The sequence below is a fragment of the Geotrypetes seraphini genome, chromosome 16, assembly GCF_902459505.1.
Source record: "Geotrypetes seraphini chromosome 16, aGeoSer1.1, whole genome shotgun sequence".
Taxonomy (NCBI): Eukaryota; Metazoa; Chordata; class Amphibia; order Gymnophiona; family Dermophiidae; genus Geotrypetes; species Geotrypetes seraphini.
Window position 1 is genome coordinate 6,954,773 of NC_047099.1, and position 16,167 is coordinate 6,970,939.

At 43.5% G+C, this 16,167-nt stretch overlaps 1 protein-coding gene across 1 annotated transcript in view; it reads right to left on the bottom strand.

The window, feature by feature from the left end:
• Positions 1–295: 295 nt before the first annotated feature.
• The window catches only part of MMP14 (matrix metallopeptidase 14), a 33,123-nt gene continuing 17,251 nt past the window's right edge, over positions 296–16,167 (bottom strand). The window contains exons 2-10 of the mRNA XM_033924441.1: positions 10,895–11,043; positions 10,432–10,554; positions 7,367–7,674; positions 7,002–7,169; positions 5,958–6,118; positions 5,557–5,695; positions 5,186–5,336; positions 4,128–4,243; positions 296–3,646 (exon numbers count right to left, since the gene is read on the bottom strand). Of these exons, the coding sequence (XP_033780332.1) occupies positions 3,297–3,646; positions 4,128–4,243; positions 5,186–5,336; positions 5,557–5,695; positions 5,958–6,118; positions 7,002–7,169; positions 7,367–7,674; positions 10,432–10,554; positions 10,895–11,043 (1,665 nt within the window). The 3' untranslated portion in view covers positions 296–3,296. The remainder of the gene's footprint in view (positions 3,647–4,127; positions 4,244–5,185; positions 5,337–5,556; positions 5,696–5,957; positions 6,119–7,001; positions 7,170–7,366; positions 7,675–10,431; positions 10,555–10,894; positions 11,044–16,167) is intronic.

Below are 16,167 nucleotides of genomic sequence, written 5' to 3' on the forward strand. Positions count from 1 at the left end.
AAGGTTCCTGGCCTGCAGGATCTGTGTAGTTTGAACCTCTCTCAAATTTTCTTCCCCATTCTTTGGGGTCCCCTTGAGCAAACTGCTATATATATAATAATAATTAACAATTAAAAATATAGATAAAAATAACAAAAGAAAACCCAATGAAGACATGTAGATACTTCTTAAACTTGATGCCAGCATGGTCTCAACCTTTTCTCCCTTCTGTCCTCCCTCTCTGCCCTCCATTTTCCAGTACCTTGCAATGTATAAATGTTCAAACAAACTTGAGGACAGAGGACACAAAACCAAAAAACATCAAAACTGTTCATTTATTGGCTGAACTCAAGGGACTGAAATAAGAGTCTGCATACTCTGGATATCTGGAGAGGGCAAAAGGGCCTTGCCACTGAAATAACCAAATGGCCCAAGTCAACAGAAGCTAACTCAAGTCTAGTACTGCTCCCACTGCAATTATGGGACAAAACCAGGCCTGGCCTGAAGTCAGTTACTATCTATCATTCTCTCTCTCTTACAACCTATTCCAACTCTTAATTTACCATCCAGTGCCTGCCTGCCAGACTAGATGATGTGTTTCAAGCCACAGTGCAGTTCTCTAGCAATTCAGTCTTGAATATGAGGCAAATAGAACCTTGTGATGCCTGTTTGGTGACCATTTTGTGCAAACAGCTGGAAGACAGTTAATGATGTCATGGAAGAATAAGAGATGCTAACACAAAATGGCCTCCTGGCCCAAGGAAAACTTAACGGTGGTCTACAATTTTGTATCCAAAAATGCACTTTGGCCTCCTTAAACTTTCACTAGAAAGTAAAGTTTCTTAAATGGCTTTTAAGATCATTATAAAAGTGAATACTTTGCGAGCATGAGCCAAAAAAAAAAAAAGAAGACCCCCTCCAATGACTTTGAGGGAGTTAACAGTACTATTACCACCCCTGCAACTACTGAACATTCCCCATGTAGACATTTAGGCTTGAGTGCAGTGGCTGCATTTTGAAAGCCACACATAGCTGCAGAAAAGGGAGGGAGAGATTTATCGGGAGGTGGACAAGGTAAAGATTGAAGGTCACTGCTATTGTTTATGTTAAACACTATACACTATTGAATGTAGTAGCTAAATCTTTATTGGCTGAGGCTTCTAGCGCCCCCGAATCAATGTTGTTCCTACTGGCTGAGGCTTCTAGCGCCCTTACCAATGCTGCTCCCTTATCTTCATTACTGGTGAAGGCTGCTAGCGCCTATATCACATTAAATTTAAAATTTCTATTGGTTGAGGCTTCCAGCATTTAATGTATGCTAAATTTCTACTAGTTGAAATCCCTATAATGCCCCCAACACTAAAAGCTCTATTAACTAAGGACTCTCCCCCCAAAACAAAAAACCCAAAGGATTACTCTGTTGACCAGTATGGCTCCTAAACTGGAACTCATCTACAATGACTCCCTCTTTTGCCTTTCCCACAATGCCCTGGGGCCAACTAGTAGCACTGTGGCTAGGAAGAGATTCCAGCTTTGTCAACATTCTACAGACAAAGAGCCAGAGTCAGACCCCATTTTAATGATATTTCTGGCCTGTTCTGGTCCTTGCAGTCATCAGTCTCCTGAAAGAGCAGTGGAACAAGTACTCCAATGCCACAGGGGCCTTCATGTGTGTTTCCCAACTCCTCTTCCACTGTTTTCTGTGGCTTGTAATCTTGTTATGCTTTCAGTGAAGGGCAGGCTCTTAATCCCACTATGTACCATGGAAGAAGATACCCCCTAATTAAGCCTTCTAATCTTACCAACTTATGCCACCTGTTCCTATTCAAGTTAAGGAACAGTCAGTGCACAAACTACATTCCTTGACCTCAGACAAGTGTTGAAGAACTACGGCTGAGGTTTTATTGGCAAAAAGGGTCCAGTACACTTAAAGCTTGATTGAACTACCTTCCATAAGCATTTTGCCCCAACTTCACATGCAAGAGAGCAAAGAAACTTGAGCCATGCTAAGATTAGGACAGCCACAGTATCTCACTATGAACCTATGAGGAGAAAGGAGAGCCAGGGTGAAGACAGGAGAGCTAACTTTAACCCAGATGTACTCTGGACTACTGTACTATTGTACCATAGGATTATAATTTCCAGAATGCTTTTGAATACCAGAAGTGGGAAGGCCTGGCCTTCTACCGAGGCAAGCTGAAAAATCAACTCAGGTTTGTAAAATAGTCGTAGGGCACTGGCTAGAGGGAAGATGCATTTCAAGGACTGGGATGCTTACATGTCACGCCCACTAGTGAAAACAAATAACTCAAAATAGGATTCACAGCGGCCATTTTGGCCATTGCATTACTACTGCCCTGATGAGTGGGAAGTGTAGGAAGCAACTTCTAAAAAAAATCTGTTGCTTAGAGGTCTGAAACTCTGACATCACCCTGGGTAAGAGGCTTTGGACGTCTCTGCTTGACCACAAAAACACCCTCCCCACAATTCAACCCTGCACTCCTCCTCATTATATGGCATCGCTCTCTCACACTTGCCAATCCAACTAGTGCAATCATTATAAGGCACTCTTTCATACCACTCTTCTGTATCTCTCAGCTCTACTCATTATACAATGATATCCTTATTCTAAAGACATCAATTGACTCTCCCGAACTCTTAAGTAACCCTCGTTCCACCCAACTATTCTCATTTCTCAGAGACATCCCCGTCATCCTCCGTCATTAACTCTCTGTGGGACCCTGGGGAAGTTGGTTTATCTCCCTATGCCTCAGTTCTAATTGCCAGTTCAGTCACGGACTCTCTGTGTGTGACCCCGGGGCAGTTATGTTACCTACATATATACTAGGCCTCTCTTATAGTGTCTGAGCAAGAACTCATTGTACCTCTATGCAATCTACAATGTCAATGCCAATATAAATAAAGTATAAATATGACTTGTATCTCCCCCCCTAGTTCCCTCTTCAATTTAAAGACTGCTTTTGTTGAGGACCGAGTGCTCATTTGTTCAGCTTTGGAATGGAGTTGAAGTCTGAAGGGAAAATAGTCAGGGTTGAGGTTGACGTCATAGGAGGAGCAGAGGAAGAACTGAAGCGTCAACCCATGAGAAAGTAGAACAGGTATAAAATATTAAAGAAACGCACCCCCTGCCCTCATCTTCTTTCCCTGCCCAGCCAATACCTGAAAATAATCTCAGAAAGGGATTGTTGGGATGGAGGGGAGATTTCATCCTTCTCCTTGTCTCCCTCACATCACCATGGCATGAGGAGGGCGTGCGTGTAGCCAGTCCACAGGGGGTGGTTGGGGTGTTGAGCCCCTCAAACCTTGTCCAGCAGGGAGCGCTGGCAGTAAAGCAGCCTCTTGGGTGTCCCATAGCGTCGGAAGAAGAAAACTGCCAGGCCCAGACACAACACGCAGAGCAGCAGGAGAACAGGGATAGCAATGGCGGCTGCCTTTACTGCACCTCCAGTCTCATCCACTTTGATAATAACAACCTTGGTCTCCTCCTCTTCCTCTTCCTCTCCCTTGCCACCGTCCTTCCTGTCAGTTCCACCCCCAGTGCAGCCCATCCAGTCCTGCAGAACAGACTTGGGGTACCCGGGCTCCACTTTCAGCTTCTGGTTGTTGAATTTCCAGTATTTATTGCCTTTGTAGAAGTAGGTGAAGGCTGCACAGGAAGACAAAGAGCTGGTCAACAGGGAACTGGTTTCTTGATTCTCTCTTTTTATATATCTATCTATCAATCTGTATTACTATCTTTTCCTTTTCTTGAATGGAGAAGCCTGGAGAAGAGAGGCCACCTCTCTCATCAGTCTTTAGGCATTCTCTCTTTCCAACTTTTCTCCATGTCTCCCTATTTCATCTTTTTTCCATAGTCTCTCTCTCTTGCTTTCCATTCTATCTCACTATTTTATCTCTTTTCCATTCTTTCTCATCTCCCTATTTGATCTCTCTTCTATTCTCTCTCTCTCTCTCATTCTCCATGTCTCCCTATTTCATCTCCTTTCTATTCTCTCTCTCACTCTATTCCATCTTCTTTCTATTCTCTCTCTCACACTATTTACCTGTAGCTCTATCTGTGTCTGGCTATGTTTTTCTCTCTCTCCCTGTCTGTCTCTATTCTGCTCTTCTCTCTGTCTGTCTCCTACCTCCATCATTCCCCATGAATGCTGCTCTGGGAGACTCTGGGATTCCTTCCCACACGTTGATGTCTTTTGGATATTCACTGTCCACAGATCTTGTTTCTTCACTGAAGCGATAATACCTGAGAGAGAGAGGAGGAGATAAAAAGTGCAGAAGCTTAAGACATACATTTGGAGCTCAAGCTACTGAGTGTGGTGCTTGGCCCCTGTTACCAGGTCACAGTCCCGTGCCTCCCAGCTGAGAGCAATCTGAAACCAAGGCCATTTCTTAACATAGGGGAGATGGTCTCTAGGGTCCTGAGTAATTCAAACACATTTTACCTCATCTGGTGTTTTCAACCCTTACGTTCTTTTGAATTTTGCTGGAGTTTCCCTGAGTATTTTCAGCCCCTGCACTCTCTACAGTTTGCCAATGCTGCAGAATGCGCAGGGACTGAAAATATCACAAGGCATTTTCCTGCCACCTCTGCCTCCCCCCCTCTATTTTTCAGCCTATGTACTCTCTGTATTTTGCTGGAACCCTCACCGACATTTTCAGCTTATTGAGTTCTTACTGAAGTCCTTGGCATTCCCAGCCCTGGATGGTTCATCTGATGCTTTCGGGCCTCCAGCTAAACTCCTGGCAGCCTGCCCAGCCCCAGAATAGTAGCAGTCTCTCTCGCTGCCCCTCTCTGGCGTCTCTCCACCTGGAATGACCTAGCCCAGCAACCATTCGCTGTAGAGACTCTGCTGACATCATGAAGCCTGCTGGGCTTGGTGGGAATGACAGAAAGCCAGGGTTTGTCTGAGCTGGAGGGGCGGGGGGAGAGACAGGAGCAACAGAAAAGATTTCAGCAGTGATGGAGGCAGAGGAAGAAGCAGGAGGAAAGTGCTCCCACAATGACAGAGTGGAAAACAGGCCACTCTAAACCTATGATTAAAGATGAAAGGGCCCTGCGGGGAAGGAGGAAGGAAGTCAACTGGCAGTTGACTCTCAGAAGCCTATTTTGTCTGCCTCAAAGGGGAACAAGGATGGAAATGTTTCTCTGAAGCTCTCACCAACTAAGAATGATCTGTAAACTTACTTATTGCCCCGGAACAGATACGTTTTGCCATTTGGAAGCCAGAAGAGAGCAGCATCTATCTTGTCGGTGGGAAGGCCTCTCCCCATTTCCTTCAGATGCTTGGGATATCCTTGTATTAGTGATGCCTCATCAAAGACCCAGTGTTTATTCCCTGTAGGCATCAGAGATAAAAACACCTATTAAGATTTGGCTAAGGAAGTAAAAATTTCCTGATTGGCTACAGACTTTGTGTGACCATGATGATGACATCTGGTATTTGATGAAGTTAGTGACATCACAGCACATGCACATCACACTGAGGTAATTATGATGCTACAGTGCATGCAAACCATATTCAGATCACAATGCACAGTGGCACTGGCTGTACTTGCCTTTGAAGAAGACAAATTTTCCATCTTTCCGTTCATAAGCAGCATTTATTGTGCTGGGGAGGCCTCGCCAGAACTGGCCAATAGGCAGTGGATAGCCATCTAGGACATGATTATTTCGTACCCGCCAGAACCAGCGCTCCTAGGAAGCATATTATAGTGTGGTGAATCTACAGGCAGCAAACTGAACGTCAATATAGCTAAGGCCCTCCTTCCCTCCCCCAAACAAGCCTCGGAGCTTGATTTCTGTAGGCATCTCTTCTAGAAGTGAGCCAGCAGAACCAGAACCAGAACCAGCTTTCTGTTACTTTAGAATGCCACCCTTGGAAAAAGAAGCAGATAATGGGAATTCTAATCTTTCCCCAACCCAAACCATCACATTCTCCACAGGAATTAGCTCTCACCTTGAAGACAAACATCTCCCCCCGCAGGACGGCTATAGTGTCAAAGTTGCCATCACAGATGTTGGGGCCAAAGGTGGGGACATCAGGCTTCCCCCCAGTACTGAGCTTTGTGGTGGTTGTAGTTGTTATTGATGGCCTGGTGGGAACGTTTCCTCCATGCTCTGGTTGGAAAGTGAGAAGAAGAATTTTAGTTTAAGGATCAGATTCAGTGAGGCTAGATGTGGGCTTAATATTTAGGCTTGAGCTAGGGCTGGAATTGTCGTGACAGGTGAATGATACTTCTAAGGTGAATGTACAAGGGAAATTTTAGAGTGAGGTTTAAGAATATTTATTTATTAGGATTTATTTATTTCCTTTTTGAAAGAATTCACTCAAAGCAGTGTACAGCAAGAATAAGTCAAACAAGCGAATAGATAATTACAGCAGTAAAAATATTGAAATTACAATCAACATATGGCATATGGCATATGCAATGTCAACACAAAACGTAATAAAACAATTTAATATACAGCATAGGGTACAAGCAAAGATGGAGCATATAGATAGATAAGACAGTAACAGGGGTAAGAAAATAAGGGAACTGATTTAAAGAAATTGCATATGAGGTCAGAATGATGCTTGAAAATTCTTAGCTAGGGTAGGAGTGGATTAACATGTCCTGCTATAGTTATGGGCAGCCGGTGTCGCTCCATGTGTGTGCATGACTAGCAAGTTACTTAGTTCTTCCATTAAAGGCCTGGTTGAAGAGCCTTCTACTTCCTGAAGTAGAGATACCGTAGTCTTGTGTTAAGCAATTAAGGTTTAAGGGAGGGTTAGGGTAAAGTTTAGATTTAGGATAGATTGCATCAGTCCAGGCTTTACCTCCTGACATGCAGGGACTTTTAAGTCCAGCTTATAGATCTACAGGTTCTGTCTCACTGTATTACCTGGGCAGAGGGCAATCTACTCATGTTAGGTGAAGACTGAGGTTAGCATTACACTGGAGCTAGGGTTAGAGACAGCAAGAGAAAGAGTTGAGGGTAGGGATACAGATAAGATACTCACCAGTACCATATAGCTGCTGGATGCCTCGCCTGTCATCATCAGGTAAGACAAAGTTCTCTGTTTCCATCCACTGGTAAAATGGTGCCATGATAGCAGAAGGGTCATTGGAATGTTCTAGACCCAGGGCATGGCCCAACTCATGTACTGCTACCAGAAAGATGTCATTACCTGTGCAACAAGGAGCAGGACACACTTTTACTCACCATCCACTCTTATCTGAGAAACATGTCCACTGCCATCAAATTTCCATGAGACCGACACTTCCAAATCAGGCTACAACCAACTCTGTGAGATTTGGAAGCCCAGCTTTTAGTCCCACCACTGCCTCAACCTACTCAACTGTGACCCCAAGGGCTTTATCTCACCGTTCAAATCATCATTCCTCGCTGTCCACGGCTCTGCGGCATCAAAATGGGTATCTCCTCCGATACCAGGGCCGGGAAAGTAGGCATGTGCAAGGAATCCACCCTCCCCATCAAAGGGTGTACTGTCACCATGGAAGCCCTCAGCGAAAAAGAGCATAATGTCAGCATGCTTCTCGTAGCCATCCTGGATGTCACGGTAGGACACTTCACGGAAGCGCAATGGTGTGACACTCTGCCAGACCTGGAACGCCTTGCGGATGGCTTCATAGGTTGAGTATTCCCCAACCTTTGGGGTGTAGTTCTGAATACTTGGGGAGGTAGGGAAAAAGGAGCAGACAATACTGTCAACTGTTAAAATGTATGGGAAGACAAGGCACCAATCAGAACAAAAAATGATGAAACATGAGATAATAGACAGCAATTCACCAATCAGAACACAACCTGGTAGAATCTGAGATAATGGCCACTAATGATGCACCAATCAGAAAACAGGAACTACTGATACATTGCTTTCAATGGAGGTAAAACCCAGATGTCTCAATCCGTCCTCCTTTTTCTGGAGCCATATGGTAGCCCTATGCTGAACACACATCCTAGAAATCTTGTCACAAAATATGCAAGTGCAATACCTCCCTAAGGTGGAATATTGTTTACTGCATTTTACCTGTCAGAGACAAGCTGGAGATCCATAAGCTTGCAGCTTATTTTTTTATAGCCAGTAAGATTGCTTTAGTATCAGTGGAAACAAAGTTCATGGAGCACTTCAAAGAATGAACTATATCTATCAGATGTCCCTGCTCACAGCCATGCATCATAGATGATTTATACAATTTCATAAAATAGAGGACATTTAATAATTTCATAATTAATTATCTATGTATTTCTAAAAGTACAACCAAATCAGTCATTTTTGGCTATAACTGTAAAACTAATCTGAAAAGTTATTTTTCAAAAAAATTAAACCTTCATCTGGTTGTAAATATTAAGATAGACTCATTCTTGCTGGTACAAGTTATTCTGTAGAAAACCATGATTTAAATCAAGTCTTTCTGACTAGTGATTTAAATCAAACCCACCCTGTAAATACAGTGCTCCCCCGGTCATTCGCGGACCTGATTGGTGAGGCCCGACTTTAGTGCAGGAAGAGGCGGTCGGAGCATACCGCGAGTGATTTCCTTCACTCGCCGGCGCTCTGGCTGCTCTCTCCTGCCTCCCCCGCTGAAAACCGTATTCGCAGTTTTTCTAGATTCGCGGGGGTTCCTGGAACGGAACCCCCATGAATATCAGGGGAGTACTGTATTCCAATGTAATGTAATATTCTTCTTTTTAAAATTTCTTTTCCGCCTACAACCTAGGCGGATTACTTATGGATGGACTGACAATGGGGAGGTGTAAGGACTCCCACTTACCTAGAGCCTATCTGAAAGGGAAGAGAAGGGAGTTGGGAGTGGACAGAATTACCTCAATTGCTTAGCAATGCTTTTATATCAGTTTGTTCCGATATTGGCTTTCTTTGTCTTTGTATTATTGGTTGTTGTGTGACAGGTTACCAGTTGAAGCTAGGACCTATTATAAATTTCATTGTATATTGTTTAAAACTCGCTACGGGGACACTCCAGATTATATACCACAACTTTTTAAATTCTCCACTGAGACAGCTTTTAATTTAAGGCAAAACCATCCTTTTCGTTTTCCTGAAATTAAAAACATACAATATACCAGAATTTATCATTCAACCTGGGCTTATCAAGCGGCTAAACCATGGAAAACTCTGCCTAATCAGATTATTCAGCAAATCTAGGAGTCCTTTTACTAAGGTGTGGTAGGCGTCCATAGGATATAATGGACGCATTAGCACACGTTAGCATTTAGCGTGCGCTAATACGGCTAGGACCCCTTAACTTTAAGAGCTTACAAAAAATCTGTAGACCTATCTTTTTGAGGAATATGTTCTTAAGAAGTTATACTGGTAGGATAACCAATTCACAATTTTTGTATTAACTCGTTTGTTTTATGTAAACCTCTGTGAACTTCCTTGAGGTATTGGCGGTATCTAAATAAAGATTGGATTGGATTGGATTTATAAAGCTTGGAGAGATCGGACATCAGGGGCTGTTAGCAAATGTTTGATTTACAGCAAGACCAATCCTCACTGGATATTTGGATGAGATCTTTAGTTGACGTTGTTTCCTCCCCTATCGTTTTTTTCCATATTCGTCTCATTTACTATCACGTATTGGTTTTCTTCCCCCATTTCCCCTTTGAGTTTGTTTATGTCTAGTAATTGGTCTATGTTATTGATGTTGTCTCTCCATATTGAGTGCTGTATTATGTGTTTTTTAGACCTGTTCATCGCTTTGTATTAAGAACCCACTCACTTTTCTCTCACCCATCTTCCAAAAATGTCAAATGAAAAAACTTTATGACAACCTAATAGCCTCCAAAGCAGCTAAACTGGACAGACAAATCACCACTCTGTTATCTTCAACTACAAACTACAAAACCTTCAAGAGAGATATTAAAACCATACTCTTCAAAAAACACATAAAACCTATCCAGCACGACCAATCCCAACCCAACATCCAACACTCTCTATACCCTTAGTTCTCTCTAATATTCTTCTATCTACCAAACGTTATCTAAAAACCCATAATTCACCCTTTTCTTATCTCCTAAAGACCTCTACTTCCCGTTGGTAACTCTTTACCCAACGTTTTATTACCTTAAAAATTTTATGTCATCGCTTATTCTATTCCTTCAAATTTTGAATGGAATTCTTGTTTTAGTTTGGATGTAATCCGCCTTGAACAGCAAGGTAATGGCGGAATAGAAATCACTAATGTAATGTAATTAAGCGATTCTTCAAATTTTAATAAAACTTGAAACTTGATAATCGTACATTGCATAGAGGCTGGTGGATTGTTTCATTGAAATGTAAGTTGATATTAAGTGATTATTCTAATTTGTATCTGGAAAAATGTAACAAAGAAACTTAAAAAAAATAAATAAAAGAACACAGAAATGACAGACTAGGGAGCACCATTGTCATAGATCTCATCACTTACCAGAAAGTGATGTCCCTCTGGTTCCACTTCATTCCTTGAATCGCATACCGCTTTCTCCGCATGTTGGCTTTGATTTTTGCCCCATACTTATCAGGAACACCACAGCGTGGTTTTTTCATGGCCCTGTGCAGACATGAGGAAAAGTGTGTCGGTGAAAGGGAGGGAGAAAAACAATGATATGAAATGTAAATCTATGAAAAATATTTTAAAAAATCAGTCTGAAATAAAGCAGATATGGGAATAATCACAATCAATGAAACTATAAAACAGAAACAAAGGAAATTTCAATTGGAGAAGGGGACAAGTGGGTCAAAAGAATGGGATAGCTACAGAGACACAAAGAAAGCAGAGAAATCTAGAAAAAAAGAGACAGAACCAGAAGAGAGACAACTGAAAACACAGTTCTGGACACGGATAAAGAGAGAATCATTCTTTCTGTCACACACATACACACACGTCTTACTCAGCAGTCTCAGGGTTTATGGAGCCAGTTATTCTCAGCCCGTAGAACCTCTGCATATCTGAAATGGCCTCAGAAAGGCACCGTGGAGAGCGCTGTGTGTGGGTGCGCAGGTCCCCAGGAGGGAGGTACCCGTACTGTTGCAGCCAGGCCTGAGGGAATAGACAATGACAGAGAATACTGCAGAGAGCCATCAGGACCAGGAGCTTCTTTAATACAACATTATGAAGAGTAAGTCATGTATTTGGGACAGGCATTTTATTCTTAGTATAAAATTATAAGATGTAACTTGTGAATGGAGGACAGTGGGAGGCCATAGCTTTGCTTTCATACTTGCTGTAGGTACAAAATATGAGTGGTCGCTTGCATTTGCTTTTTCTATAGGTAAAAATTTGCTGGGAAAGTATCTGGGGATTTAAAAAATAAATTCAACTATGCATACATATTCCTCCCCAGCCTAAACATCCTGAAGGAACACTTCCTCTCAGTACAACTAAAAGGAAGCAATAATGTTTAACCTTTCAGCCACGTTCAGGAAGAGTACTTTCCAGATCATCAATTACTGCGAGTAAACTGCTTTGAAAATTTAGCTCTCAGATATATGGTATAACTTGTATATGAAGAAGGGGAGATTTACCCTAAATATAAAGAGATATAGCACTGTAGTATAGTTATACAGTGTAACTCATACATGGGGGACAGTGAGGGGAGGGAGTGTTTTATCCTTAATATAAAGTTATACGGTGTAATTCGTGTATGGGGGACAGTGAGGGGATGGGGTATTTTTCCTTAGTTATATAGTGTAACTCATTTACTGGGGAGGGGGATTTTATCTTGTTCAATAACTCTTGTATGAAGGACAATCAGAGGAATGGCTGCTTTATCTTTAAAATCACTCTATGCAAAAAAGCTGACTGATGCAAAAAGCTCACATCACATATCTGATGACTGCCAAAGGATTTTATCTCCACCCTATAACCATAATCCTTGCCAAGCAGTTGGAAGAGGGAGGCAGCCAGCCTTCTCAGTTTCTTGCTTATCCCTGCTGAGCAGACTGTACTTAAGAGCTTCCACGAGAATCCATTCCAGGAGTACACAGAAATGCACTCCCAGGTCTTCTCCTGTGCCAAAGATCCCGCAGTCTCATTCCATCTTCCTTTTTATGCATTCCCAGGCATCAACATACAGGCATGCAAGCACAGATATTTGGGATTCTCCTGGCCAGGTGTCTCCCTCATACCCTCTGCTTTTCAAAAGTAATTGCCCTGTCCAGAATGTATGTCCTAAAGCTGTGAAAACAGCAGCACTCCACTCTTGCGCAAAAAAATTCTCGATCCGTACTAGGGATGCAAAATATTTAATTTAATCGATAATATTTGCCAGTGCGAACCAGGGATGTACTTAAGCCGAGTAGCCGACCCGTGGCTGACTGCTGGATTCCCCTTTCCTGGTGTTCTGTGTCACTTCCTCTACCGGGTATGGGCTGGACTACTACTGGTCATTTCAGGGAGTTTACGACATGCCAAAGGATGGGGAAGGGGGGGGGGGGAAGAGTCTCCTAATCTGCTCTCTTCTCTTTCCAGAACCACAGGAGTCTCTTCCAAGTGTACCTCATTCAAAATCATTAACTGCCTAAATTTCAGTACTTTCAAATATTATTATTATTAGTTTATTATTATTAGGATTTTTTTTTATATACCGCCTATCAAGGTTATCTAAGCGGTTTTTACAATCAGGTACTCAAGCATTTTCCCTATCTGTCCCGGTGGGCTCACAATCTATCTAACGTACCTGGGGCTATGGAGGATTAAGTGACTTGCCCAGGATCACAAGGAGCAGCACGGGGTTTGAACCCACAACCCCAGGGTGCTGAGGCTGTAGATCCAACCACTGCGCCACACACTCCTCCACAGAGAATGACACAGGGACGAATATTTCCCCGTCCCTGCAGGAACTTATTTTCCTGTTCTGACAAGTTCTTTTTCTTTCCTGCCCTATTCCTGCAACCTCTGTCCTCATCTGCACAAGCCTCAAACACTTTAAAACCATAAGTGTTCAAGGCTTGTGCGGTAAAGGCAGAGCTTATAGGAATGGGGCAGGGTCAGCGACAAAACTCATGGGGACGAAAGGGGGAAATTGAGTTTTTTGGGGAGGGGGAAAAATTTGTCCCCATGTCATTCTCTACTTTCAAACAACTAACTTTTTAAACAATATTTACATCCTAGCCCTTCTGTTGGGCATGATACAATGGCACTCAGGCGCCTTCTCACAAGAGCTGTGGTATAGCCACAGGGTGGGGAGAGGGAGTCTTCACCTTCAGCTCAGTCTTTCTCTGCTCTCACCAGCCAAAGAGGACTCCTTGCAAATCCCACCTGGATCGGTAGCATGGAATAATGCTACTCCTTGGGTTTTGGCCAGGTACTAGTGAGAACGAGCTACTGGACTTGATGGTCCGTTGGCCTGACCCAGTAAGGCTGTTCTTATGTTAGCAGGCATTTGGCTGCTGATGTTGGTTCTCTTGCACATGCTAAGTTCAGTGACCCAGCTCCGTATTTATTTGGATTTATTTATTGCCCTTTTTTAAAATTGATGTCTGAAAATTAATGAAGTATCATTTTTTTCTGTTATTCCTGTGAAAACTGAGTCAACTATAACTGTATCTATCCCAATATTAACCCTAACTGTACCTTACCCTTAGCCTACCTAAACTCAAGTATATAGAAACATGATGGCAGATAAAGGCCGCAGCATCCACTATCTCCTCCTCTCCCTATTGGCTAAGGCTCTTAACATTTGCATCTCCTCTCCCTATTGGCTAAGGCTTTTAACACTTGCATTGTGATGTCATAGAACTTTCTAATTATAGAAACATGATGGCAGATAAAGGCCAAATGGCCCAGCTAGTCTGCCCATCCGCAGTGACCATTATCTCTTCCTCAGTCTAAGAGATCCCACGTGCCTATCCCAGGCTTTCTTGAATTCAGATACAGTCTCTGTCTCCATCATCTCTTCTGGGAGACTGTTCCATGCATCTACCACCCTTTCTGTAACCTACCTCTAACCAACACACTAACCTGAAATTTACCCTTAATTTCAACCCATAACTGTTACTACCATGTTTCCCACAAAATAAGACCTACCCTGAAAATAAGACCTAGCATCATTTTCGGGGTAGGTCTTAATATAAGCCCTACCCCAAAAATAAGCCCTAGTCCTGGGATTCGCCAACAACTGTTCAAACCCCCCCCCCCACTGCAAACCCCCCCCTGCACAGCTGAACCCCTGCTGACCCTCCATCCTTCCCTCTCCGCTGACTGCGAACGAGCCCTACCTTCAACCGAAGCAGCATCAGGCCAGCAGCACTCTAAACAGGCTGCTTGGCCTTGTCCATCGGGGATTTCACTCTGCCGCGTATCAGTAGCGTGGCAGAGTGAAATCCCTGACCTGAGGCCTAGCTCATAACCATTAATGTAATCCCAGACACTTCACTCTTAACCCAGCCCTACAGCCTGTATTGTGCATTTGCAGACAAGACTGTCTGCCTAATGAAATTTGATGTATATGTATAGTGAACCACCAAGAAATATTTATTTATTTATTTAAAAACTTGTACCCCACTTACATCTAAGCGGTCCACATGGTACATTCATAATTGTACAACAGGAAATTGGTTAAAACTTTGGATGGTTGAATAAATACAGCAACAGATAAGCCACACATAAGAATTCACTCTACATAATTAGCACAAATCATCTTTCATATAAAAGCTTCTACAAATAAAGACGTCTTCAGCACCATCCCAATCCCTCCTGTTTACGTTCTTGACCAGATTCGACCCCAAAGACTCAACAGCCCTCCAGCTTTTCCTGGAGTCGGAAAAATGCTTCAGTAGCGATTGGATCTGTCTGTTTGGAGGTACAATAATTCTTCTTAGGATGAGCTGATTAAGATCAAATCCTAGAAGGCCAACCTGGGACCTGGAGGTTAACCCCCAATGAAAATTACCTGCATCTAAGGGCATCTTCTCTAGCAGGGATTCTCAACCTAATCCTTCAAACAAACCAAGTTAGTCTGGTTTTCACAATGTCCACAATGGATAAGCATGAGATAGATTTGCATACAATGGAGGCAGAGCTTGCAGATTTAACTTATAGATATTCATTTTGGATATCCTGAAAACCTGACTGGCTGGGTGTGTCCCAAGCAATGCTCCCTCTAAGCTGAGCGGCCGCTCACCTTTCAGCAGGAGGCTGTGCAGCTGTTCAGCCCCACTTCGTGGCTGGTGGAGTTGGGACCAGCACCCCTCTGATATCACTCTTCCATCTTGTGCCGGTGCAGCTGCTTTCCTGAAGCAGCAGCAGCAGCAGCAGCAGAAAACTGAAACAAACCCATTCATACCAGTGGCTGCTGGCCCGCCCTCTCCAACATTACTTTTTTCCAAGGCAAAGCTGGCAGCCACGGATATGTATAGGAAGCTAGTTTGTTTCAGTTTGCTGCTGCTGCTTCGGGACAACACTAGCAGCAGTGGGGATGCTAGGGGGCAAGCACTGTTGGACATGGGGTGAGGGAGAGAGAGGGAGCAGATGCTGGTTGATGTGGATTGGGAGAGAGAGGGGACACTGGTGGAAGTAGGGTAGGAGAGAGGGGGAAGAAGCTGGTGGAAATGGTTTGGGGTGGAGAGAGGGGTTAGATTTTATATAGTCATGGGAAAACAGATTCTAGATAGGACAGGAGAGATAGAGGACAGATGTTGGAGGATGAGGTACAGAGTGTAGGGAGATGATGGAATGGGGGAAGTGAAAGGGTAGATGTTAAATGGAAGGTGAGGGGGAGAGAGGGGACAGACATATGGAAGGGGAGAGATACAAAGAGGATGGAAATATTGATGGAAGGGGAGAGAGGGGAGGTGCTGGATGGAAAGAGGAGGGGGGATAAGCTCTATAGAAGGAGGGAGATTGAAGCCTGGATGGAAGAGGGGAGAGACAGGAGGGAGATGATGGAAGGGGAGAGAGGAGGCAGACTGAATGGAAGGGGAAGACAGAGGAGGGAGATGCTGTTGGAAGGGGAGAGAGAGTGGGGAGTGCTGGATGGAAGGGGGAGAGGAGGCAGATGCTGTATAGAAGGGGGTTGATGCTGGATGAAAGAAGGGAGAGAAATGAGCAGATATTTGGGGAGGGAGATAATGATGGAAGGGGAAAGAAAGGGCAGATACAAGGGGCAAACATTGTATAGAAGGGGGAGAAAAAGAGGGCAGAGTTAGTGAAAGACTGGGAATA